The 27,227-nt window shown below is 40.6% G+C and overlaps 1 protein-coding gene across 3 annotated transcripts in view; it reads right to left on the bottom strand.

Moving 5' to 3' along the window:
• atg7 (ATG7 autophagy related 7 homolog (S. cerevisiae)) overlaps nt 1-27,227 on the bottom strand; it is a 63,995-nt gene that overhangs the window by 33,849 nt on the left and 2,919 nt on the right. For 2 of the 3 annotated variants that reach the window (XM_043251598.1, XM_043251599.1), the window contains exons 3-17: nt 26,888-26,942; nt 25,328-25,445; nt 23,935-24,012; nt 23,730-23,846; nt 22,990-23,136; nt 22,795-22,883; nt 21,294-21,415; nt 19,505-19,595; nt 19,276-19,420; nt 17,692-17,850; nt 12,847-13,041; nt 12,439-12,592; nt 10,511-10,587; nt 10,164-10,279; nt 6,983-7,058 (exon numbers count right to left, since the gene is read on the bottom strand). In XM_043251598.1, the coding sequence (XP_043107533.1) occupies nt 6,983-7,058; nt 10,164-10,279; nt 10,511-10,587; nt 12,439-12,592; nt 12,847-13,041; nt 17,692-17,850; nt 19,276-19,420; nt 19,505-19,595; nt 21,294-21,415; nt 22,795-22,883; nt 22,990-23,136; nt 23,730-23,846; nt 23,935-24,012; nt 25,328-25,445; nt 26,888-26,942 (1,739 nt within the window). The remainder of the gene's footprint in view (nt 1-6,982; nt 7,059-10,163; nt 10,280-10,510; nt 10,588-12,438; nt 12,593-12,846; nt 13,042-17,691; nt 17,851-19,275; nt 19,421-19,504; nt 19,596-21,293; nt 21,416-22,794; nt 22,884-22,989; nt 23,137-23,729; nt 23,847-23,934; nt 24,013-25,327; nt 25,446-26,887; nt 26,943-27,227) is intronic. The other variant, XM_043251600.1, reaches the window with a different exon arrangement.

Genomic DNA, 27,227 nt, shown 5'->3' with positions numbered 1-27,227 from the left:
TCTTGTGACGTAACAGCAGCAGTTAGTCAGTCACGTATCTCTCAGGAGTTACTGCCGCCAGCTCGTCTTAATTGAAAGCAAATTAAAGAAAGAGCCCGAGGGGGAGATAAGAGGGGCTGAAGATTACCAGCCGTTTCCAGGCGTCTGATGCATTACACACAAGCCATGAATCCACGCGCTCCGGAGCAAGACACTTTGATGTAAATCCACACTCACGGAGTCAAATCCACCAAATAAGAGAGATTCCTATTTGGACATTCATCTTTCGCTCAAATCTGTTCAAAAATAATTACTTTTTAATCAAATTGAGGAGCAAAAAAAACAGGCAGCTGAAATTGTGAAGTTTGAGCATGAGATTATATCAGAACATTTGCATACAGCAGCTTCAACGCTTTCAAATGAACGTCAAAACACGAATGTAGTGGCCGTGTAGACTCTGGGGGTGTTTTATATATGTGTGTGTGTGTGTGTGTGTGTGTGTGTGTGTGTGTGTGTGTGTCAGGGCCACAGCGTGAAGGTTTTCCAGAGGTAACTGGAAACTGAAAGGCTGTAGGATCAACTTCATGAGGATGAAGTCAGGAGCTGTACCGAGTGCACTGCAAGCCGTTCTGCATTCAATCAGAAGAGACAGATCTTTGGGCATCCGTTTAGAATTACTGCACTCATATCAACAAGCTATCACGCCATCAGTCAAACTCAATCTAAATGACCTTTTCTACTAGTAATTGCTGATAGTCATGTACTGTACATCCAGAAATCTGGAAAAAAGAAAACTGAAGCTGTGTTAGCCATTAAATGCAAACAGTGGCTGGCCAAAAGACCTGACAGATCTGAAAATATTGACCTAAATAACCATTTCATTTCATAATATTCGTGAAACATGCAGATGGTGGCTCTGAGCGCAACAGATATCAGATGGAGTCTGTTCTTTAGCATCGGTGCTTATTCATGCACAAAGCAATTATCTCTGTTGTTTGATTCAAGAAAAAGTAGCAGGTAACTAGTGATGCATTCCTAGTTTACTAGTCTCCGTGCAACTAATCTGTGAGTCTGGAGCACAAAAGCAGTTCATGACCTTCATGCCTAAAATCATTATGATATTAAGCAAAGGTCATGTTCCATGAAGATATTTTGTAGATTTCCTAGCATAAAAATATCAACACTTCGTTTTTGATTAGTAATATTCATTGCTAAGAACTTCATTTGGACAACTTTAAAGGTAATGCTTTTCAATATTAAGATTTTGGGGGTTTTTGGCACATTTTTACAAATGGTTGTATCTCGTGTTGTCCTATCATAACTAACTAAACTGGGCAAAAATGCTTTTTTCAACAAACTGAAAATGAATAGACGATTGTGGCACTGAATTAAGATCTGCTCATGTTACACGTTTTCACAGCGTTGCATATTTGAACCAATCACGCACTATTCTGTTGAGCTTAGGAAAGCAGTGGCCAATCAGAGGCGTCGAAAACTCATCAGTTTTTCTCTGACTGAATGCACAAAGTCTCTCATCATACACAAAAAAGTGCAGCTGTACGGACAAAGTAAGAGATTAATAACCTATACAGCTCCAGTTTTTTCAAGTGCATAAACTCCCAATAGATTTCACATTCTATATCATTTATTTGCTATTTTAATAACCGTCGAAAGGAAACATGATAAAATGATCAATTTCCAATGTTTTAATTAAACTGTAACCATGTTTAATATAAATGTAATCCCATTTCACATATTTTATTAAACTACATGACACCCGTGTCTAGTTCTTGCCTAAAAAGACAGGTTTGTGCTGTTTAATAATTTTGGCTGATTATACATCAAATGAAAGCTTATTTATTCAGCTTATACATAAATATATATATATAGATATATATAAGTGCTTTTGAATACACTGCACCTTCAGATTAAACTAAATCAGTATTAGAGCTGAATCAGTTCTTGTTTTTCAGTCATTTTAAAACAATAATTGTGCATAAAATAGAAAATGATTTAATTTAGATTTAAAAAGATAAAATAAAATTTTGTACATAACATCTTTTTATTTCCGACTGCTGGCAAGGGGAAGCCTAACCCTTATTTTGTGCATACTATATTATATACAGTAGCCTATAAAAAGAAATAGAAAAAACAGAAAACCTGCTCACGTCTGAATTTATGTTTGGTTCAATTGCATGAATAATCAAAGTGTAAATTCTGTCATCATTTCCTCTCCCTCGAGCACTTACAAACCTGAATGAAATACTCGAGGGTGAGGGAATGAAGACAGAATGCCCTTAAGATGGAGTTTGACTGAAAGAGGATCTTCAGAAATCATTCTAACATACTCACTCACTGCTCGAGAAACACTTCTGATTATAATCAGTGTTTTAAACAGCTCTGTATTTTTGTGGAAGCATCATAGTTGGGGTTTTTTTTTTTGTAAAGCTATAAATGGTTGCACGGTCTCTTTCGATCAACGCCAAGACATTACTTCCTTTAAAAATAAAACAGCAACCAAAGCACAAACGAGTGACCCTTCAAGCCCTCAGCCTCCAGCAGGGGGCAGCGCGAGCTCAAGAGACCACCCCAACGCAACATTAACACGAGTGAGGTCAGAGCGCTAAACCCCGTCAAGAACGATCTCTGAGGTCGTCGCATGTGCCCTGCTCGCCAGCGTCTGCCTTTGTGTCCGGACTAGTCACAGTCAAGAGAGCCTTTCTGATTAATCGCATTACGCGTAAGGAGTCGCGCATTTGCAATTAAGGCTTCTTGAGGAGGGGAGCGTTATTTCTGAAGGGCCGTGTGTGTGCCGCACGCTGACGGAGCTAATAACCCAGAGAGCTGCTCTTTGACGTCTGTGGCTGCGTCATTAGTGCCCTGCGTGTGTGTGTGTGTGTGTGTGTGTGAGTGTGTGTGTGTGTGTGTGTGTGTGTGTGTGTGTGTGTGAGTGTGTGTGTGTGTGTGAGAGTGTGTGTGTGTGTGTGTGTGTGTGTGTGTGTGTGTGTGTGTGTGTGTCTGTGTGTGTGTGTGTGTGTGTGTGTGTGTGTGTGTGTGTGTCTGTGTGTGTGTGTGTTGCAGGCGGGGGGCTCATGCTACAACGCTGCGCTAAGCTTCAGCACACAGGCAGGGGGTCCTGCTGTGCCACTTTATGAATTATAGCGAGGCCGTGAGATCGAAAGTTGCAACGAACAGCGATATAAACAACTACATATCATACGTATCATTAACACAAGCGCACGCAAGACACAACCGGATATATGTTGGTGTTTTTCCACCGTGAATCATGCATGAAATCATTTTTCTCGCACAGAAACTGCTAGAAAATTCGAACATGCGAGAAGCAACTAATTGAATTAAATGTGACATTTCTGAAACCGTATTGTTATGTGAAATTTCACAGCTTGTTTTTAGAGTGCCTGTTAAAAACAGGACGGGGAGAACGCAGGTTTTCTTTTTTGCAGAACCAGTTCCCTTTAAAAGGACTGGCATTTGGTTCTGTTCCCGGGTTTTGAGCCACAAAACAAAACCCTGAACCCAACCTGATCAACTGAAGATGATCGGCCAAATCACAACCATTACAAGCAGCGAGGGTTCATCAAAACGGAGGAACTGTAATCATGTAATTATGTGGAATCGGTTCTTCCTGGCAAGAACGAGTGCATTAGAACCAAATGCATATAGTGTCCTGTTCACCAGCGTTTATACAAGCCTTAAAGCTCCCACCTCAAATCGTCTTGCCCTATCCATCCAAACCAGTTTATACTTAAAAATCAACAGCAATTTATGGATTTAGCATCTTGGCCCATATCAGAGCTCATGCAGATACATAATTCAGCAAAAGAAAAAAAGATTCTCAGAATCGACAAAATCACGGTATGGAAAGGAGCCACGTGAACCTTCTACTAAACATCTCCTTTTTACGATGCAGTGCTGCTGTTCAGTTCAAAGAGTAGACTGTAGAAAGAGTGGTGTGCAACTAGGGGGGTAACGGCGTTAAAAAGAATATAGATTTTTTCATTTATTTTGAACCGATAGTGCTAAATACATACAGCATAAGAAGCTGTTTTTGATTTAAATTAGATTTAAAAAAAAATGGTGAGAACTAATGCTGTATCAGACATCTGCACGTAATCAAGGCAGCAGAAGCTACGCCTCTCTCTGACGGAAGATGGCTCTCACGGAACAGCAGTGATAAACACTACTCTGATACGCTTTATATGAAGGTAAGAGGAGAAGAAAACGCCACTGAAACACCTCTAAAGACTCTCTCCATCCGCAGCGCTGAGCTTGATCTGCTGCAGTGTTTTCACCTCCTTCACAGAATCACACACAAATGACACTTTCTGGAAATCCTTGCAAGGCATATGAAATTCTGGAGTAGACTTGCCGAAATTAAACGGAAAATCATTTATAGCCGGTCGAGCGGTGAACCTCTAGACCCCGAAACGTTCCCACACTTCTGATCTAAGAAGCAGGTGCTTCTCCTGAACTGGCCGTTTCTTCTGCTCCGTTGTGACGGTGCGCCCCCTTCTGGAGCGATCGCCCGTGACCGGCTGTATTCGTGAACTCCTGCACCTCTACGCCCAACTACTTCTCCTCCAAGAAACCTTGACCGACATTTAATGCTGTCCGAAATAAAATGATATAAAGTCAATCCATTCAGAAGTCATCTACAGCACCAGGTCAAGAGGAGCACAGATAGAGTTTAAACACGTTCTCCTCATCAATGCCCAGTGCTTTCTGTACACCTTCTGCACGTACATCTTGGCTCTTTTGCCTTTTCATTCTCTCTGACTCTAGAGACTCATAAAGCTGGTGGACGTCCCCGAGTGCCAGGCCGCAGCCTTTCAGTATGAGCCATCAAGTGCTTTCACCAAGGATTAGGCCACGGATTTGCTCCTGTCTTCCTCGCTCAATTTTCCATTTCCTTTCACAGCGGCGGTCTAATGACACAGGAGACAACAGCGATGGACCCCACATCTCCTACAGCTTTAGCTCTCGTCTCAAACATTTGCTTAAAATGCATCACAAGTCTTCAGAAACTCGAGGCGCGTCACGCTCGTTGACCGGATCACAAGGTCAGACCTCGTGTGATCAGACCTCCCTTTCATCTGTGAATGGTTTTGTTCAGTTCAAGATTGTCTCCTTGTGTATTTACTTATTTAGATTTTCATTTGATTTGGAAAACAAAGCTGCTAGCTTTTGCCATTGTGACAGGTTTTGTCTTAGCGAGTCATTATCCCAGCCACAGGCCACCGAGCTCAACAGCTCCTGGATGGAGATCAGCGGGTTTCAGAGCAGATTTTTCCAGCTCTGGAAATGTGCAGAACGGTTTCAAATGGGGCAGTGGCTCATGGCGGCGCAAAACGGGCTTGAAGGTCACCTTTACTTCCCGCGAGGGTCCAGAGTAGGACTTGAAGCAATGAGTGGATCTGCTCGCTTTAGGCAAAGCATCGGGACTTTAACAAACGGCTTTGACAGATAAAAAGAGACAAGACTGCCAGTGCCACACGCCTGCTGGACGCTACTGAGCATGTGCGGTTACTTTTACTGTGATGTAACGCTTCAGATCGTGACAAACCATCGAAGCTGAATGCTACTTCCTCTTCCATAAAGGTTTTACTTTCCCATGTAATTTGTAATTTGTCTGCACTTATACTTTTATTACTTCAAATTGCACAAACTGAAAAAAATCCTACTGGAAATGCATCAGTTTTGCAAAGGCACCCATATAACGTAAACAGGTTTTTAGACTCGCACGAGCCGGTTTTTAAAGCAATTCGACTTTTTACATGAACGGGTCACATTCTTCAGTGTGCTATAACCTCCAAGAAACACTTCACACCCGGTTGCTCTTAAAAGATATAATAATAAGCTGCCTTTGCTATTAATACGTCTGCAGCGCAATACTTTTTAAATTTTGTTTATTAAATATCCCTAAGGTTTTGTGCAAATATGCGACGGAATATTAAACAGTGATGATGAAGAGGGATCTTTAAAATAGACGATGATGCAATGAGTGAAGGCATTACACAAGAAGCGTCTTGAGGGAAAGTCCTGACATTTGCAGGAAACAGACGACCTTCTTTCGTCGCTTCATTGCACACATCGACTGAACATGAAGCCACGCGGCTTACATCGGCCTTCCTAATTCAACACTGCTTATTTTGCACTTACATTACATTACTTATAAACAACATGAGTGTAACATACTAGAGATGTGACGAAGCAATAGAATAGTGTATAGTCATATCCACATAACTTTCTAACACATACAGTATCTAATAAATCACAGCTGGCTGTCAGGTTTGTGGAGAAAATGTATGAAACGCACTACAATAGGCATCTAACACTTGCTGACTTTGTAAATTAAAGTGAATCAATTACAAAAATGAGATGTGAATAGGATTTTGAACCATTGAACCATTCTCTAAATATCATGGGATTTCAACGAGATGTGCACGAACATCTGATTTTGGACTGGCATGTGTCCTGAAATCAGATCAAAACATGTCACACATGTCTGAGATCCTCCGAATGGGCGAAATCAGAGTCGGAAACTACAAAATCAGACTTATAGCATCTAGCATCAACTAACTGTAAACTGGGCAAAAGTCATGAAGTGTATTCCAGTCATTACTGGTCACATACATCCTCTCAGCTACTCGTAATAGACTGCATAGACTGATATTTGCTGAGAAGATCCCCAAATGTAACTAATTCATTATAATCATTAACATCACTGTGGCAGACAATGACTGAAGAGACACAGACCCTTTTTAGAAGTCGCTTGGCATCTGCAAAAAATGCTACCGAACAGATCAGCTTAGACTGGCGTGAATCTCAAAGCCATCTCACGCTGAGGATGATTACATCCACACGGTGAACAAAACACCCTCTCGATCCGCAACGCTCGTCTGTTCAGCAGCAGATTTACATAATAATAAAGCAGCTTCTTAAAATAATAAATGCATGCATCCGACAGGGGCTCGTAACTGACCTGATGAGGGACAAGACCCAGAGAGGTCGGGGGTTCATTCATCCGGTCGTCACTGCTACTGGCCACAGCGTAACCTCTGACAGAAAACAGATCACACATCAACACATTCAAATTAGACTTCAGTGCACACCAAAAGAGCAGTTTAATGCTTAGTTACAGTGTGTGTGTGTGTGTGTGTGTGTGTGTGTGTGTGTGTGTGTGTGTGTGTGTGTGTGTGTGTGTGTGTGTGTGTGTGTGTGTGTGTGTGTGTGTGTGTGTGTGAGTGTGTGTGTGTGTGAGTGTGTGTGTGAGTGTGTGTGTGTGTGTGTGTGTGAGAGTGTCTGTGTGTGTGTGTGTGTGTGTCTGTGTGTGTGTGTGTGTGTGTGTGTGTGTGTGTGTGTGTGTGAGTGTGTGAGTGAGTGTGTGTGTGTGTGGTGTGTGAGTGTGTGTGTGTGTGTGTGTGTGTGTGTGTGTGTGTGTGTGTGTGTGTGTGTGTGTGTGTGTGTGTGTGTGTGTGAGTGTGTGTGTGTGTGTGTGTGTGTGTGTGTGTGTGTGTGTGTGTGTGTGTGTGTGTGTGTGTGTGTGTGTGTGTGTGTGTGTGTGTGTGTGTGTGTGTGTGTGTGTGTGTGTGTGTGTGTGTGTGTGTGTGTGTGTGTGTGTGTGTGTGTGTGTGTGTGTGTGTGTGTGTGTGTGTGTGTGTGTGTGTGTGTGTGTGAGTGTGTGTGTGTGTGTGAGTGTGTGTGTGTGTGTGTGTGTGTGTGTGTGTGAGTGTGTGCGTGTGTTGCGTGTTGCTGCTGGATTTAGTCACAGCTCCTGAGGTGAGTGTGTGAGTGTGAGTGTGTGTGTGTGTGTGTGTGTGTGTGAGTGTGTGTGTGTGTGTGTGAGTGTGTGCGTGTGTGTGTGTGTGTTGCTGCTGGATTTAGTCCTGGCTCCTGAGGCCATAACTGTGATTCAAATGGCAGCTAGTCAAAGTGTCAGAAATAGTCAAAGAGGAACATACGGAGAATTAAGCAGCCTAAAAGCTATTTCTGGTCTATTACTAATGCATCCCGTGTTGAAGGCAAAACGGAAAAAAAATTGGGTTTTGCCTTTACACGTTAACATGTCGGGATCCTCAAACAGACGTGAAAAACACGAAAGACTGGCATCCAGATAAAACACTGAACAAGGTCAACGAAGGTCAGTTTTACCAGTAATATCTCTGCTTCTGCTGCGGTCACGGTGCGGCAGCGAACCTCCTCCATCATTACGCCGGATTGAGAGTATAGTTCCTAGTCATATCCCTTTTCATTTCCCGCTGGTCTAAGTACACAATATAACTACAGAAAAGTCCAGTTTTAGGACAAATTGGAAAAATATCTAAACTCTTCGGTCATTTTTTTAACACGATGTTACTGGTCTAATTAGATTCAATGATCTATGCTAAGCTATGCTAAAAGTGATTCAAAATGGCTAAATCTCAACTTATTAACAAACTATTACAAGTTTACAATACAATGCCACTAATACACCTCAATTAAAATGACTCATCAGAATTAAAATTTTACACTTTTCTCCACTAAATGAGCTCATGAGCTCAATAAATGAGCTCAAATTTGAAAAAGTTGGCACGGGGCGAAACAGGGCTGAAACAACAAGGCATTATGAACAGATTGAGCTGAACGAACATCTAGTTACTCGACATCAGGTCTGTAACATGATTAGATATAAAAGGTATGTCTTGGAGACATCAGAAGTAAAGATGAGCAGAGGCTCTCCAGTCTAAAAAAAGATTGTGGAATACCTTAAAGGTGTGATATGACGCTATTTTAAAGGTTAATATTTTGTGTAACAGAATACGTTCACAAGCTTTAAAGATCAAAACACGCAACTGGTAACTCCTCTCTTAAATGCATCATGACTAATGGCTTACTCACCTGTCTCTTAACTAAGACGGGGAAAATTATTAATCAAAGAATGTGTGGTTTCTGAACTGAAAGCGTCTTCGGGTATCAGTTGGGCAGCTGAAAGACCCCTGCAGTGTTGAAGCCCTTATCATACGAGGGTGCCGTCCTGTGCTGCAGCATATCTGAAGGCTTTTATCCAGGCCCAGCACAGGCTCTATAACAGCTTAATGCATCTGAAGAGAGACCATCAGGAGGATGCCAGCACTATCTAGGGCACTCAGTGCCTGCTTTCTAAAGTCTTCCTTCAATGGTAAACAGGGATGAAAGCTTTCCATAACCTCTCATCCGACTGGAAATACATAAAAAGCCACATAGAGACTTTGTGCACTTCAGATATGGCATTTCAGTGCAATTGCTATTACCACTGTTTCGCTTCAGAGTGACTTAAACATAGGGCTGGAAATGAAGCTAAGATGGCATGAGCACATTTAAAGGGCATTTTTGACATTTTTTGCACAGCTGGCATGTCGTATGCTGTTGGTCAGCCCTGCTTTGTTGAGCGTCGCTGATCGATAGAGCAGACTCACAGTGCTACACTTCTCAAAGAAATCATTTCTAGATGTCTGGCATATAATATTGGTATAGTGCATAGAGTAATTATTATTATTAATATTATGAACTGCCTTTTGCATTACTGACAGACTTTTTTTCTTATTTGATACTATAAAGCTGCTTTGAGACAAACAGTATTGTTAAAAGCACTATATAAATAAAAGATAAGGCGACTCGGCTTGGCTTATTTAAATGTAGTTATACCAAAGTAAATAAAGTCAAAGCAATAATACATTACATTTATATTTATTCGGTTAGCAAACAATGGAAGCAATCAAAATCAACAAAAGAGCAAAGATATGCAAGTGCTGTAAGCCTCAGTCGGGTTTTTGCTTTCAAGCATCAAAGATGATAGAGCTTTTATTTTGGTGGAAGCTTCTCTTTTCGAAATGCTTACAGATCTCTAAACCGAATTCTCAAACTGGGAAACATGCCGCATTTTCAAATGATTTTAGCTGGCGTTTGACGCTCGGTGAGTGTTCACTTTAGAGCCTGGGCTCTTCTCGACTGCTACATAGGGAGCGCTGCAACAGTCGGGGGCATGCATGAAGAGTCCAGCGGTGCACACTGTGCTTTTTCAGTTAATTAAGCGCATCACCTGGGTTTTTGGAGTGCGCTTCTTCTAGTTGAAATTCAAGTGAAAAGCGACCAGCTGTTAAGTTCTTGGTAAGCGGAGCGGGGTCGACAGCAGCAGAGACACTCACCCTTCAGGATGCTGGAGTATAGAGACCATCAGCTCCACGGCCAGGGCTCCGGCGATCATGGCCAGACCGGGCCGGCTCACCGTGCACTGCTGGTCCAGAGTCCGGTCTCTGGTGGACTGCAGACAACACACATCACTTTCTCAGTCTGTAAAAACGTTTTCTTTCAGTGACGGCTCAGCTCGGCGGGAGACTGCGCTCATATTCTGCTGTAGGATACGATTTCCATTGAACTGAGGTCACTTTAGCATATGACTGATTGCTTTCCGCTACACATTTGATTTTGTAATATAATACGTGCCTTGAGGAAAACCTAATTTCAGCAATGAAAGTGCTTGATTAAAACTCACGTCTCCGGGGGCGACCACATCATTACAGAAGTAGCAGCCGAGACGGTGTCCGGGAATGTTGGAGAACAGAGACGCTCCTGAGAACGAAGCCAAGTCATGCTTATAATAGAGAAACAACAAGAAAGCATCTGCAGACTCACTATAAGAGCTCCCACGGCTTGGGACCGGTCAGTGAACCTTGACCGATGAATGCTGTGAAACTGATCAAATGTATTACTCATATACTCGAGACCTGAATAAACACAGTCAGTCAGTTTAGCTATCTGAGCTCGCATCACAGTTTTACAGATAAGATCGTTAAGTTTTATTTACAGAAGAACTTAATTCAATTACAGTAAACTCTTTCCTGTGGTCATTTCCACTCAGCATTACTGCACTGGATTCATTACAAGAGAGACGCCATGAAGGAGAAGTCTCTCTGATCATAGAGATGCTTATAGGTTTTTTACAGATCGTGACCGAGTAATAAATTGTAGCTAAAAGTAACTTCTTAGTTAGAAAAACATGCAAGCGTATCATGAAACGTGCAGATGGTTGCTTTGAGCTCGACGATTTTATGTGAAGTGAGTTTAAAGGTATATTTTTATGGTTTGCTCAATGGTTTGCTTGAGGACCAGACTCTAAAGGGACGGTTTTAAATGTTTTAAGGGGATTGAAATGGCAAACTTAACAAAAATAACTAAATAAACCTCTTAAATATGAAAAAGTGTTCCAACAATTTTGGCCACCACTGATTATTATATTCTGATTCATCAGAAAGTATAGGAGAAAAGCAAAGTTTATCCAAATGCATTTACACAGTTTACAAACCAGTGCTTTTAATTGCAATAATTAAAACAACTTAATAATAAATACAAGATGCAATATCAAGCGCTGTTTTGTCTGCTGTGTAGATAAAATAAGGTGGACATGAAAGCAACAAATATATCAATTTGTTTTGAAACGAAAAATGAATATGGTAATATTATGCCACAAAAATAGCAAGCAATCATGAGCCACATGTAATTAGGAGCTTTCCGTCACAGCCAGATATGATCAGAGGAACTGAGGCTTGAAGTAGCACCTTCATGATTTTTCATGAGTCACACCTGCTGCAGCAGAACGAGTCACACGGGATGTGCTCGACGGAGTGAGAAGAAAAGAGCAGAAAGCAGGGGTCCGGCTTTTAAAAATATAACTTAACACGGCGCTCGATACGATGGAGCGTAACAGCAAGAGCCAAGAACCTGCTTTCATGAACCTCCCTTAAGTTCTGCTGCACCTCAGATACTCAGCGAGACCTTGATGCAGGAAGACGAGGAAGCACAGCTGCAGTGAAAGGACATTAGCCAAGTCATTCAGGAGCCGGGAAGTCTTAAAAAACAGACAGAACTCCAAGACTAGGCAACTAGAAATAATACACCCCAAAAATAGGCAATTTTATTCACAGCAGATCATCAGATTTTAAGCATGGTGAACACAATTGTGTAACTCACCATAAAAACAAATCTACACAGCTCTATTCCATCAATGAACATCAACTCCAACATGTCCATCAGCTAAAACCCTGGGCCATGTTGCATAAAAACTCTTCCTCCAGTGAAGAAGTGTTCTGGGCTACACAGATCGAGGAGCGTTTACGAGCCAAAGCAAATGTTATCATGATGGTTTTGTTTCAGCGTTCGTCTTCTCCAGATGTTCACCGATGGACTGGAGCGCTGTGGATTATTGGGATGTTTTTATCAGACTCTCATTCTGACGGCACCCATTCGCTGCCGATGAAACACATTTCTAAGGGCACTTTTTCATTTGTGGGTTCTGGCCGTGGCTGTGATGACGTGAACTTTTGCTTTCGAGGTTCACTATAGACCTCTGTTCTGTGTTTGCACATCGCTCTCACGGCACGCTTTAACAACAACAACAAGCGCTGTGGAAGACTTCATCTGTACCTGGTGTGACGCTGGCCGCTGGTGTGGAGGAAGACGAGGAGTTGGAGGAAGCAGACAGCGGGCTGGACTCGTCAGACCGTGACTCTTTGGGTCTCTTAAGGCCGTGTCTCATTACCACAAACGTGTCAAATCCCAGAGCAGCGTTAACGATCAACTGCAGAGAGGCGTAGCGGATATTTAACTCTTTTGCAAATGAGCAAAACAAATTCCAACATTTTGTTTACTTAGAAATCTATTAGTTTGTATTTGCTGTCAGACTTTGGGCTAGCAGCTGCGCTCTTGTTATACTAACTATTATTAGCATTAAATGGCATGTTGCTTCACTGTTTTAAGCGTCTATATAGTGTCTATATTTAGTAGAAAATACATAAACAAATGAAGGATGAAAGAGCGGAGGGAGGAAGCTACCTTTCTCTGGCTAGCAGCGATGACGGTCGGAAGCCAGCGGCTCTCACGAGTGTCCATCAACAGGAAGACCACATCGTGTTCGGAGATAAGCTTCTCCAGCTGTTCCACATCCTGCCGAGCTTGAGCCATTGTCAGCTCGGAAAAGTTGACTGGGTGGCCAGGCATCGGGATGCTCATGTTGTAGCCCTCTGCGATCTGAAAGGAACCAATACATTCACAAAACAAGACTTTTAGTTATTGTGAAGCTAAAACGTCATGCGTAAAATGATAAAGTGTTAAATAATTATAAAGTAAAAATGATTCCTTGCGCTATAAATAAAACCGATAGTGACGAGACGTTTTGCAGACCCATTCTGAAGTATCTAAAGAGTAACATGTCAGGACGTTTACAGATTTCTGCAGAGCTCTAAATATTTCCCCCGTGCTTCCTGATTACATTACCTAAAGGTCACACACTGTGTGCAACATAAACATCAGAGGTCCTCAAACCGAGCCCTGTGGGAAATATACGTTTTCTGCAGGAGGAAACCCTTACAAACATACCAACCGACTTTGATGCATTAGAATAATGTTCTGGATTTAAATCAAAGCTTCTTTATCAAAGGCCATTCATTAAGAAAACTCTCTAAGTACTGTATACTGTATATTTATAGTTCACGTCACACATCGTTTTTGTGCCATGAATTAGAATGAAAAAGAAAGCCATACAAGCAGATCGTTATCTACCAGATATCTGTTTAACCAAGCAAAGACAGCCCAGAGTTACTACCAACATATTTATGTCCAAGTAATCTATGCCTGAGATGAAAAAGGCAACTCCATCTCTGTCCTGACTGTAAGCCCTGGATGAGGTCAAAGACACTTCAGTCTCTCAGTCCAAACAATATTAGTGCATAGATGGCTAATGCTGACATTATGCTTTCACTGTATAGCCACGCAACTTTATTTATTATTTTATTGATTGATTTTTTTATTACTGATGGACTAAAAGAGTAATAAGCCATGAGATAACTTTCCAAATTCAAGGGTGTTTAAAGAACACCTCTCTGTGATATCATGTGCTGTTATGTGGGTTGACAAAAAAAGGCTTTTTAAATATATATTTCAAGTATATTAATTGGTTCTTGAGTCCCTGCATACTCCACACAGTCATACTGCCTTTCAATTTTGACTTTACTTCACATCGGCAAATCAGAAACCGAAGTAGCGGGATTACGGCTGAAGCAAAAAATAAAAGGAAGAGGAAAATGAAACACATTGTTACTACTCTAAATTTGAGAAACTGATCGATGAGTTCTCAGATGAGCATCAAAGCTAAGAAAGTAGCAATGGCAACTTGATCCAGCATCTATTTGTTTCAACGAAAGACATGATTTCAGTCCTGCTAGGCGAGAAGAGAATCAGACCCCGCTATCTGAGAGAGAGAGAGAGAGAGAGAGAAAGTCGTAATTACTGCATGGATATCCGGCCCGTCTAATTGGCCCGACACACACAGGGGTTCTGTGAAGGTAATACGTGTGGCATAATTAGCCGAATGGGGGAGCAGATCGATACAGGATGAGCAGATGAATTAATGATGACCACAGAGTAAACCCAGCAGACAGATCATTTCATCACGGCGCACAGACGGGCAGCTGTCAGCACAGACATGATAGGAGAGCAAAGATTATTTAGCCAGGTGTACTGAAACATCCATTAATAAGAGCCATCCATTCACACACACACACACACACACACACACACACACACACACACACACACACACACACACACACACACACACACACACAGACACACACACAGACACACACACACACACACAGACACACACACACAAGCTCAGCTGATCAGATGGTGCGCGTCTTACATAAGGATGTCACCCTCGCTCTTGTTTTAGCACCTCCGTTCTTTGCACTCGGAAAAATAACATTTGGAGCAAATGAAGAAATCGGCATGAAAGAGACTCTTATAATGAGGCCCTTCTGAGGTGTGATCAGACCAACAGGAGTGGAATGTGACGATTCCTGCATTCATTTCAGCATTTAGACAGAAACTACAAGCACGGCGACAAACACTGACCCACCGACCTGCCTTAGAAATCAAAAACCTGAGTAAAAAAACAAAAACAGTGAATGCAAAGAGCTTAAATATTTGTGCATAGAAATTCATCTTTAGCAGCACTTTCAAATTTATGAAACACACACACACACACACACACACACACACTTCTGCTCTAACACTGCACTCTGTGATGGGAATAACTGATAAATCTGAACAATAAGATTTGACCTGTTTTTATTTTTCTTGTTGTAAATGCTACAGTTATCCTAAGACGTTCTGAATGAAACTGTGACTTTTTTTTCCAACTAGGGTCATGGAAATGCCAAAGTGCCTTGTGGATTATGTGCTTATAAACATTTTATTACAATTACGACATTTGCAGGTCAACACGAACCCAAAGGTGGGCGCACAGATTCAAAATTAGAACTGTATTGTAAATGTTATGCATCTTGCCGTTACATTTATGCATCTATATTAATAATAAAACATTTCATTTGTAATCTCAAACTCAAAGCGCTGTCACAGAAATTCATATTCCTCATTTCATTAAATCAAATGTAAAGTTTCATGTTTGAATGTGATATGAAACCGTTTATTATTCAACAAGTCCTTCATAAACACTGCAAACGTTTGTAGGAGAGACAGTATTAAATATGCACCTAATCATTTTGCATATGCAATATATGCTGTTATTTATGCCTTTGGATTGAAAGGAAAATTCTGTCACATTAATAATGACAATGTTTGCTCATTGTTTCTCCTAAAAAACATGCAAAAAAAGATCTCTAAATAAAATGATTGAAAACTCTTCATCTCAGTATCAATTAAACAAGTGACGGTCACAGTAACGCTTCCGGAAAGCGCTTTCTTCTTGGTTGCCAAACGGTCTTCTGGAATGACATTTGTTGAAGCTGGCAGCGTGATGAATCATGGGAAGTGAAGGGGATATGATAGCGGACAGGATTCACGGGCTCGTGGACGAAAACACCTGCCAACAGCGTTCCCACACAGTCATGAATATGAAGGCCAGCGAAAGTCTGAGTCACACGGGTCTGATGTTCCCGCCTCACACCGCTTAAAACACACGGACAACATGTGCTATTCGCCAGATTTTGTTGCTTAGCAATGGGAGCATATCTGAGAAAAATACTCTTCAAATGAAGTTTAGTTTGTGAGGATGTGACTATATATTTATTTAAGACAATGTGTTTCCTATGCGGCTGTGGTCTAGTATGAAGACAGTACTGGGGAGGAACTAGTCACATCTAAACAAGTACGCAACTTAATTACAAAATCAATGTAACCGTGAAATGAAATAATGTTAGCGATTATAAAAGGGATTACACCTGAGTGTGTTCACATACTGGTTTGACACCAGTGTTTCAGGGGTTTACAACAAATGCTTGTTAAAATAACTTATTTTTTTTAAGACTGATAGTTTTTTTCCAAAACAGTATCACAACTTTTCAAGATTTTAAACCTGTATTTAACCTGAAATTAAACTCAAAGTAAAAAGACCAGGTGAAGTGTGATTTTGTGGAGGCTGTGCTTTAAAATGATATTATTATGATCTGAATTCAGTGACAGGAAACATTTGTTAGAAATGCCAAAGCAATTAAATGTAATCAGTTACATTAATAAAGTAATTGAAGTAGTTACATAACTTATAAGGTAACTTGTAATCTGTAACACTGTGCAGAGACCAAGACAACACTAACACTGTCTTCCTCTACAATGACGTAACATTATTAGAAATGAAGCTCTAATTCTACCATAATTAGAAATGAACGAGCTAGTCCTAATTGTTTCCTGATGACGTCTATCGATCTCACTATGTCAGTTACGTCAACACACAAAAGCAACGCCGGTCTGATGAATATGAATGAAAGTCTCCAAAGACTCACTGACCTGTTTCAATTTCATCATCTGCTGGATTTGATTTCACTCTTTCACTGAATGGTTCGCAACTTTTCAATTTTCAACCTTACTAAAGCAAAAACATGTTCGCTGAGTAGGGAAGGAGACGTAGATATGACGCTCTGGGTTTACAGACTGCTGCGTCCGTTCATTGGCTGATGACGTGGATGCTCTTACATTGCCATCTGCTCCTCAGACTTCTCTGCCTGTGAGGAGCTTGGCAGCAGATGCAGCTCTTCGTTCCCTTTAACGCAAGCACCTGAGATGCTCTCTGATACAGGGTCACTCAATGCAATGGGAACTATAAACCAAAGCACTGAGGTATGTTGCCCAATGATGAACCAGAAAGTATCCAAGACGTGATCCTGCTTTCATCCAAAAGGGAGTTCAGAAGGCAGATTTGCTTCTGGATGAAGCCATAACTCTCCACCCTCACGAGCGGACCAATATAAATGAGGCCGCATCTCATATGAACATGGGTTACAATACGAGACTTCTCAAAGACAATGAACAGATCAGGCAAATACCGTTCATCAATATTAAAATGAATAATTCAGACCTCACTGTTGTAGATAATTGCATGCTGAGATTGAGTCCTACTGATCGATCTAAGGGCCTCAAAATAATGGCCCATAATATAGGTTCATACAGCTGCTTATTGATGCTTCATTAGTCTATAAACACACGGATCAGTCTGTGAGGTGTGAGGGAGAGATGGTTTTGCTTACTGTAACCGCGCCGGCATTTATACACTGACACGCTTCAAAACATCTCTGACCGCCAACCTGAGCACCCGACGGCGGCTTCTCGTGAGTCGGAGACCCCCGCGAAAAAGCTAAACTCGTGGAAGCTTTTGGAAGTCCTCACCACACCAGGAAAGATCTTCTTCAGCCTGTCCACGGCGGCGAGAGCTTTGGCCTTCCCTCCACTCAGACAGTCTTCAAACTCGTAGAGCGGCTGTCGCACGGGGTTCGAGTAGGAGATCTTCGCGTTGTCCACAAAAGTGATGTGTCTCACACCCCAGCCCTCCAAAACAGAAAACATCCAGAGGAACATTCACTTTCTGCCATCTGCAGTACAGCCATGGACACAAAATACATAGGCTTTCCATAGACTCATGTATATAAACAATAATCATCGATAAACGATCACAATCTTAATTTAAACACACGTGATTTTATTCCTAAATAACTGATGATAAGTATGTTATTTTAATCTTTGAAATCAGACGTCAGAACATTTGTTAGAAACAGCTTCACAAATACTCTTCTGCGTCGCAAACATTAAATAATAACAACTCTTCGTTCATGTCAAAGGATTTTTTGTACATGATGAATTAATTTAAGTAATATTTTTAAATAGACAGTTTAGACATTTATGAATAGACTCATTTATAACATTAAATGAAACATTTTGTCGTCTAATGTTTCGAGAATCGTGGGAGTATCATGATCTTTAAAAATCAATTACCAGCATCATAGCTTACATAATACATAATATATCTGGCATCTAACGAATACTAAATATTAAAATGCAGACTAGGATGTTAAATGTACAGTCTTACAGGCTTTTTGTAGGAGTACATTATCAAGGACTGGGTATAATTATAATGCATTATAATGCCGCTTCTCATCCATTTCTGCACCGTTTCTTTTGGTCCGTTACGTTTCCCATGATTGCGGCGCAAAATAAAAATCTGTGGCCAGCGGTTGAAGCAGATGCTGTAATGACACTGTACACCACGTGCATTTAAACGACACAAACACAGATTGGTGTGCTCTTTGCCAGATAAACGTCATTTTGTTTATAGGGCATGTCAATCACTATAGTCAGGCAGATATAGTCAAGCACACAGAAAAATGTGTTCACGCTTAACTCTGTACGTTCAAACGGTCCCTGGCTCTAAAACTGCCCTCATTTCTCTGTGAACTGGAGTCAGACCACTTTTTATTCACACCTAGATTGTTAAAACTTAAGTCGTTTTCATATTCTTAATTACTGCTGCTCTTTATCGCTACAGAACTGTTATTATTACACAGCTATTAGTAGGATTATTACAGTTATATATTTCTGTTGTAATTCTTTCACTTGGTTGAAACACTGAAATACTGCTATTTTTCTATAAAAGCGTCCCCGTTCTTTTAGGTTGTGTTCGCCCGCTCGGTACTCGGTGTAAAAACACTCTTACGCTCATCATTAACATTTTTTATTTTCACACTGCCAGCCTCTCAGCCGTCACTATCGTTTGGAGATGGAAGCATCTGCGACTTGATTTCTACAATAATTACAGTCTTAGGCTTACGACTATTTCAAAAACCATTAAGAAGCAATTATGCCCAAGGCATGTAAGCACTTAAGTGACATAAAGCAAGCCAAGAAATCCATAGTGAAGGCGAGGAAAGCTTTTGTGACACCTGACAGATGCGTAAATCAGAAACAGGTGTTTCTCACCATCAGTGTTCTCGCCACATTGCAGCCCAGAGTCCCAGCTCCCAGTAACAGACACCGCGTGGACACGACCTTATCCAGATCCAGAGACGGGACCAGCCTCCAACGCATGAGCTTCAGGTTGAGATCGACGGAAGACTCGGCGAGCCTTGAGAGAAAATAAATGAAACGTGTCGCATGCCACTCAGAAACCCATTATGAAGTGTATAAAGTGACGCCAGGTGTTCAGTACCTTTTAGGGTCCATGCATTCACTGAGGTTGACGCTTCTAGGTCCCATCGCACCTTTAGGGTTCTTCTCCCAACCCACACTCTTTGGACATACTGCATAAACAAATTAGTGCGCATAAATATAATGCAGTTAAAGTGACTTGAATATTAATATAAAAGACTTTGCTTGGTGTTGTACCGGTGAAACAATGGACTCCAGTCCATCCACTAATGTCTTAAAAAGTCAAAAGATGAATTTAATGCAGTCCATAATCAATAATAGTGCTTCCTCCGGTGAACAAGCGCATCTTCTGTTGTCTGCTTTTTTACTGGAGGAAGAATTATTATGGATTATGGATAGTTAAAAACATACTAACGCTGGATTTGTCACAGCTTTTGTCTTCTCCAGAGGTTAACTGATGGACAGGGTTATTGGGATGTTTTATAAGCTGTCTGGACTCTCATCCTGACGGCACCCATTGATGAAGAGACACATTTCTACAAATATGGTGAAGAAACACACTCTTCCTAATCCTGGATGGGCTGAAGGTGAGCACATTTTTAACTAATTTTCAATTTTGATTCACCATCTGCTTTCGTTTATCCGTCATCATCACTCAGTAAGTGACTCATGGTTGATTTCCCAGCATTCAATTAGAGATCATTGTACTTTTCAATGCAACGAATGTCTCGGCTCAGAAGGGCAAACCTCGCTGAAGTGCGAACACGTTTGTGCATCTGAAGGAGAAAAACCACACCATTCAAGGACAGCGGTGTACAGACAGGGAGGACGGCCTGTTTAAGAGAGCAATGAAAGAGCCCATCGATGTGAAAATGGAGCGACCAGATTTTAATCAATTGTCTTTATCAGGTTCCTACAGCGCTGTCCTTTCATACCCGGCAGCTTCGGCCCAATTGACACAGCCATTCACACGTCAGTCCAGAGACTCCCACAGGAACTCACAAGTCTGATGGGCAGCGATGTGTGATGAGGCTGAATGTCAGGGAATCTCCATCACAGCTGAGGAGACAAACACGTCCCAGCTCAGGAAGAATTAACCGTACTAGACCTGTATGTATTAGCAGTATATCTCTAATAGAGCGCTGGCGGGCTACTGAAATATCTGCGCAGGATTCCTGCGAGATTTGCCCTACATTTCCGGTTATTATTGTTCTTTCATTTATTTGACCATCAGCTAATTTACTTTTATATGAACATTTGCCCGGGAGGAGCATTCATATTTTAAAGCGCTGAAAAGTTTTGCATTCCCAGAGAAACTTCATGTTAACTTTCGCTTTCTGTTGAAAGTGTCTTTGTGTTGGGGATGACTATATTTCAGAGCTTCTGCATAAGCAACATTTCTTGGGGGATATCGTTTTGCAGCAGAAGGCAAATGTTTTGTGAGCGCTGAAATGCAATTTCTTTTCCCGTTTTATATATTTTTGTCATTTTTGTTTGGCTTCAATCCTCATCAAACGCTCCTTGACTCAAGCTGATGAAGGTCTTCAGGATTACAAATTCTGCGTGAACGAGCCAAAACTGCCCACCCCCGCCTCACAGGCTCCGTCAGTGAATGACAATACCCGCAAAATGAAACCGTATGAATCTGGATAATTAGCAGGAATAAACAAAGCTCACTGACGGCTCGTATGGCCCAACAATCAGCCACAAAAAAACCCCCGAAGCCTATGGCAGGCCGTCTGAGGACTCTGTATTAACATTTAAATGGTGTCTGTCCTCACCTGAAGCCAGATAAAAGCCCAGCCTTTATGCTGCTGTTCTGGAGCACTCAGGCGAAGATGATAAATTACCTGCAGAAGCCGTGAGGTCTGGGAGCTTGACCCGAAAGATGATGCTGTGCCGAATCGAGCGGCTCCCTTGTAGAGTCCTGTCTCTGAAGCACAGAACCTCCAGCACATCCAGCTGCGAACCCCTGGCATTCACACGGACACACACAAACCGCCGTGAGCACACATGGTCTTTGGAGTGACCTTAAACTTAGCACCACAAAGAGACGGCGGCTGGAGGAGTCAGAACAGACGGCGCACTATGACATTTATCACTGAAAGCTGCAAAACGCAGCAGCATTTCCAGAATGTCCTGAAGACACATCATTACTGTATCTTTGGCAAAGTCTCATCATTTACACGATCAAAACTACTGATATTATGAATGTTTTTCTATTTGTAATCAATTGCCGTGATGTGCAGCTGAATCATATCTGATTATTATCAGTGCTGAAAACAGTTGTGCTACACAATATTTCTGTGTATAATGTAAAACATTCTCTGGTTTCCTAGATTAAAAATTAAAAAGAACAACATTTTTTCAAAATGGGTCTCTACTGTCACTTTTTAACTATTTTTTAAGCACATTCTTGCTGAATGAAAGCATTCATTACTCGCAAAGAAAAAAGCATAATTGTTATTCATTTTAACTTTTTATTCATCAAAGAAAATTTTATTAAAAAAAATCAATCAAATTAATTAATTTCCAACACTGATAATAAATCAGCATATTAGAACGATTTCTGAGTAATGATGCTAAATAATAAATATAAATATAAAAATAAATTACTATTTAAAATATATAGAAAGCAGATAATCGTTATTTTAAATTGCAATACTTTTGCTTTTTGTCTGTTTTTTTGCAGCTTTGATGCGCAGAGGAAACATTCAGAAATCCTTCTGATCCCAGACTAGATGTATACATCCACGGTTTTTGTGTAAGAATCCATAGCAGTATGAGTTATGGACAACGGTACTCTCTCATCAGAGGCCCATGGTGTATACTGGGATGGAAATGTTTTATGTAATTTTAGAAAAGAGCAGACTAATGATGCTCGGATCAAGGGCCGTGTCTCCATGAACACACAATCTGTACTTACCCAAAAAGCGCAACGTAAGTGCTACAGTCAAAATCAAAGAAGCTGATGAACACAAAGACTATTCTACGCTCAAAAGACCACGATAGTGTTGAACGTGTACGTAGCTGAGAGTGCATAGATGCTAAAGAACTGTGTGCTCATGTGTGATTGAGGTAGTGGTGGGAAGTTTGGGATAATATCTTAAGCATTCGAGGAATTCAGGGAATTAGCTCGAGATACTGTTTGAGATGTCTGTGGAGAAGAGCTGACAATTTCTATATAACACCGGCATATGATCATAGTAATCACAAAGTACTATGCGATGTATTAAAGTAGCTTTCATAGTGCTTTCATAGCTTCTCTGCTGTTTTTTAGCTGCAGAACAAAGACCTTGGAGATCGAAGAAAAAGTGCGGGGCTGTGATTTAACACTCATTGCAGACGTACCATTTCTTTGCGAGGAGGACGAGAAAGTTTCTGAGAGGCCAGCCTGGATGTTGAGGAAGCGTGCATGGGTCATACACACCCACGGTAATCTGACAAACACAGGACACACGCCACATTATACCCACACACCGAGAAGAGTTACATGTCAAGAATATTCTGGGTTCATCATCGAGCAACACAGGACACCGAAATTACCTTCTTTAGGTCTGAGAAGAAGGAGCTCAAGTCTTTCAGAGGAGCGACTTCGACACTTTCTTCTGTGTACTTGAGCAGAAAATGCGGGAGCGCTGTCGTTCCACTTGAGACGCAAAGGTTATCGTACGCCGTTTGCAAGCTTGATATCTGTGGAACAGATCAGTTGGAAGCTATCAGTGCACTTCGTTACCTCATAAAACACAATCACGTGAAATTAAAGTTTATGCTGGTTTGGAAAATAGTTAGGCAAGAAGTAAAGAAGGATAGTGTGCCGCTTAAAACAAAACAATCGATTGATTCGAGGCGGCAGACGGGATGAAGTTTGGATTTAATGAAAGGAAATACTGCGGCTGAATTTGAAACCAAAAACATTCGCTTGGATCACATTAATAAATCACATACATAATATATATTAAAACAACAAGCAGGTATTCAAATAGCATGAATATTACTGCTTTTGCTGTATTTTTGGATCTGATAAATGCAGGCTTGGTGAGCAGAAGGGAAACAAACGTTAAAAATCATACTGTATCTATAGCTAAAACATGCTCTAGAGCTACTGTATAAGGTACGCCACTCGTCGTAGGGCCTATATGACATTATGCATTCAAATAATTAACATTGAATTAAACATACTAATCAGCACATGCTTTCCATAAAGCACTGACTAATGGCTCATTACGCTCTGCACAAAACATCCTCTTCACAAGTGAGTTATCAGCGCGGGCTCTTCTCCGCACCTGTTTGGCAGAGAAGCTGCGCTCTAATGACACCGGCTCCTGCTCCAGAAGGACCCCCTCCAGAAAGCAAAGGGCAGGGAAGCAGAACCAATAATAGAAATGATATTTCTTCAGATCCTGGATAAACAAAAGGGACCAGTCAGAAACAAATGACTGAAAGGACATTAATTTATAAGGACATTTTCTGAAACGCTGGCATACAAACCGCAAATGTCAAGAGGATGAATTTGTTAAGGATGGAGGAGTCCTCCAGCGCAGCGCCTGACTGAATAGCGCTCCAAATCTGTGAGGAGGACGACATTTCCAGCATTAATTAATTACATGACCATGACCAGAACTGATTTCTGATATAGTTTAGGCAAATACAAAAGTGTAAACATTACACATTTCATACTGTCAAACACATTCTTGGACAAAATCACTAAACAGTTACTGCACCCCAGATACACAGCTGATGTACTCACAAAAATGTGCTTCGGTTTACCAAGATTAGGATGAGATTGTTTTTTCATCAGGTCTGTAGATCTGTGTTTCATTAGTGGAATGGGTGCCGTCAGAATGAGAGCCAAAACAGATGATAAAAACATCACAATAATCCACAGCACTCCATCAGTTAATGTCTGGAGAAGACAAACGCTGAAACTAATCCAGCATTAAGAGGTTTTAACTAAAATCAGAAACTATATTACACAATAGTGCTTCCTTCGGGAAAAGAGTCGACCTCCTGTTATCTCTAACGTCAAAATCCAGCCACATATGGATTCTTATTTTAGTGGAAAAAAACTGTTTGAAGTAAAAACTTATTGCAGTGTTTGTCTTCTCCAGACATTAACTGATGGACTGGAGTGCTGTGGATTATAGTCATGTATTTATCAGCTGTTTGGACTCTGGTTCTGACGGCACCCATTCACATCTATTGCTGAGACACTGAAGCAGAGACACAATTCCCCAGATCTTGGATAGCCTTGGATAGGGCTATCGCATTTTCATAAAATATAACTTTTTGAGTGAACTATGCTTAGAAACTAAATTAGCAAAAAATGTTTTTATTTAACTAACAAAACGCTGGATTGGTGGAAACTTTATGTATGCACTCAACTGTTACAGATGAATTTTTACAGATTCCGACGTTGGATAACAAAATAACCTTTTAAACCTCATGCACAATACACACTATACATATTATACTATATAGTGTATGCTAATACTATGCATTATGTTTAAGAAGAGTATAATAGTAAAATTATAGTATAATTAATAGCATGTCTATTGGGACAGAAATACCAGCATTCATTTCAGTGCAAAAACATAGAGTTTATTTAAGACTGGCCCTAATTTGCAAAAGTCTGTGATGTTCGCCCATAGCCATTATCACGGTGTTATTACCATTTGCAGAACGCAGGCAGTAAACGAAATTGCATTAAGAAGATTATTAATGACAGCAGTAATTTATCAAATGATGGAGAAGGATGCTCAGCGTCCAGATACGCAGTGAAAATAGCACATAATTCATTTGGTGGTTCTCTGCAGGCAGCGAGTGCAAATAAAATACGCTACCAACAAGCACAAGGAATTAAGAGAGAATGAAAGCACTGCACCTCATTGGCTGCTTTATCCAGGAGAGCTTTTTTGTCTGTGGTTTTGAAGGCTTCTAACGTGTTGGTGTTGTACAGAGTTCCAGAAGCTGGACAGCAGCGAGCCGGAGTGGCTCCTTCACTGAAACATGAAAAATCTGAACGCTATATTATTTGCATTTACTGCTACACTGCATTATTTGTATTTTACACCAGACGGGATATTCTGATTAGCTAACCATAACATCTTAACAAACCATGGCTCACGGTAAAACCACTGAGAGTATAGAAAGTATAGAGTATAGAGAGTATGCAGTGTAGAGTATAGAGAGTGTAGAGTATAGAGTATAGAGAGTATAGAGTATAGAGAGTATAGAGTATAGAGAGTGTAGAGTATAGAAAGTATACAGAGTATAATCTATGGAGAGTATACATTATATGGAGAGTATAGAGAGTATAGAGTATAGAGTAGAGAGAGTAGAGAGAGTATAGAGAGTGTATAGAGTATAGAGTATAGAGAGTATAGAGAGTATAGAGTATAGAGAGTATAGAGTGTATAGAGTGTATAGAGTATAGAGAGTATAGAGAGTATAGAGAGTATAGAGTATAGAGAGTATGCAGTATAGAGAGTATAGAGTATAGAGAGTATGCAGTATAGAGTATAGAGAGTATAGAGTATAGAGTAGAGAGAGTATAGAGGGTATAGAGTATAGAGTATAGTGCATAGAGTATAGCTGTAAGCAGCTTGTTGTTTTTATAAGGTATGTAAAATGTCAATAAACAAGAAAATGGAATAAAAAGGAAAAGGGAAAATATTACTTAAAAATACATTCCAAGAATTTTGACATTTATACTACTAGTTATTTTGACCAAACATCATATGCTTTTAACTAATTAACTAATGTTAACAGATACAACTTCTTGTTTTAAATGTGTTTCAATAACTACTTAAGCAACTTCAACATATAAAGAGTCAAACAGACACAGGAAGTGTCCGGCACTCAGTACAGCACATACTAGATAGACAGGGGGTTTCCTAATCAAGTCCAGGAAATAATTATTATTTATGGTGTAATAATAGTTATTATTGCAAAATTTCAAGATGCTGCTCATTCTTCATGTTAACTAATGTAGTGACCTACTCTTAAGAAATGGATTTTTGTTAATAAATGATAAACAGTAATATTTGATCCTTGGACTCTAGACCACAATGAATAGAATATCAATTTGCCACAGTATCTATACAGAATGTACTTGTATGCACTCGTTCCCTGTGCCTTTTGCAAGTCCTCTGTTTTAACGACTTGAAGCAATATATCTGTTGTGGAGCAGCGTGGATGCAGGGGGATGCAGGGGGTCAGGAGGAAGCCCTCTTCATTTCTCAGGGCTAATAATAGCCATTCTGTGAGACCGGCGCAATTACTCAGCCGTCATAAAATGAATTCTACTCAAACAATCCTTGAGGATTTAACTTGCAAGAAAAATAGCATTAATTTCACAAGTAACAGACGTGATATTGAGGGCATTATCCAGGGCTTTCAGAATAACCGCCTGCATTACATGCTCCTAATACAGAAAACTTACACATCAAATGCGCTGAACTCCAGCGTCAAGCGTGTCGGCAAGCCAACAGGATCACCTGCAGTTTAGAAAACATAGGAATTATATTCAGCTTCAGGGTGAACGAAGTATTCTCAGACACCTTGGGCTCTGGAGGTAGAAAAGGAAGCACTGCTGCCATACGCTTGAAAGCACATCTATAATAAAACGCTTTTGCATGATGCACCTATGCCAATGATTTTACAAATACTGCAGAGATATTCTATTAGTTTTATTATTAAAAAAAAAGGTCTCATTAGTCAACAAACAAGGAGTTTGATTCAATCTATGTTAATATTAGTTAAAAAAATAATTCAACAACTTG

The sequence above is a fragment of the Puntigrus tetrazona genome, chromosome 11, assembly GCF_018831695.1.
Source record: "Puntigrus tetrazona isolate hp1 chromosome 11, ASM1883169v1, whole genome shotgun sequence".
In the NCBI taxonomy this organism is placed as follows: Eukaryota; Metazoa; Chordata; class Actinopteri; order Cypriniformes; family Cyprinidae; genus Puntigrus; species Puntigrus tetrazona.
Note: the sequence above shows the minus strand (reverse complement) of the source record. Positions and strands in the feature narration are given on the sequence as shown.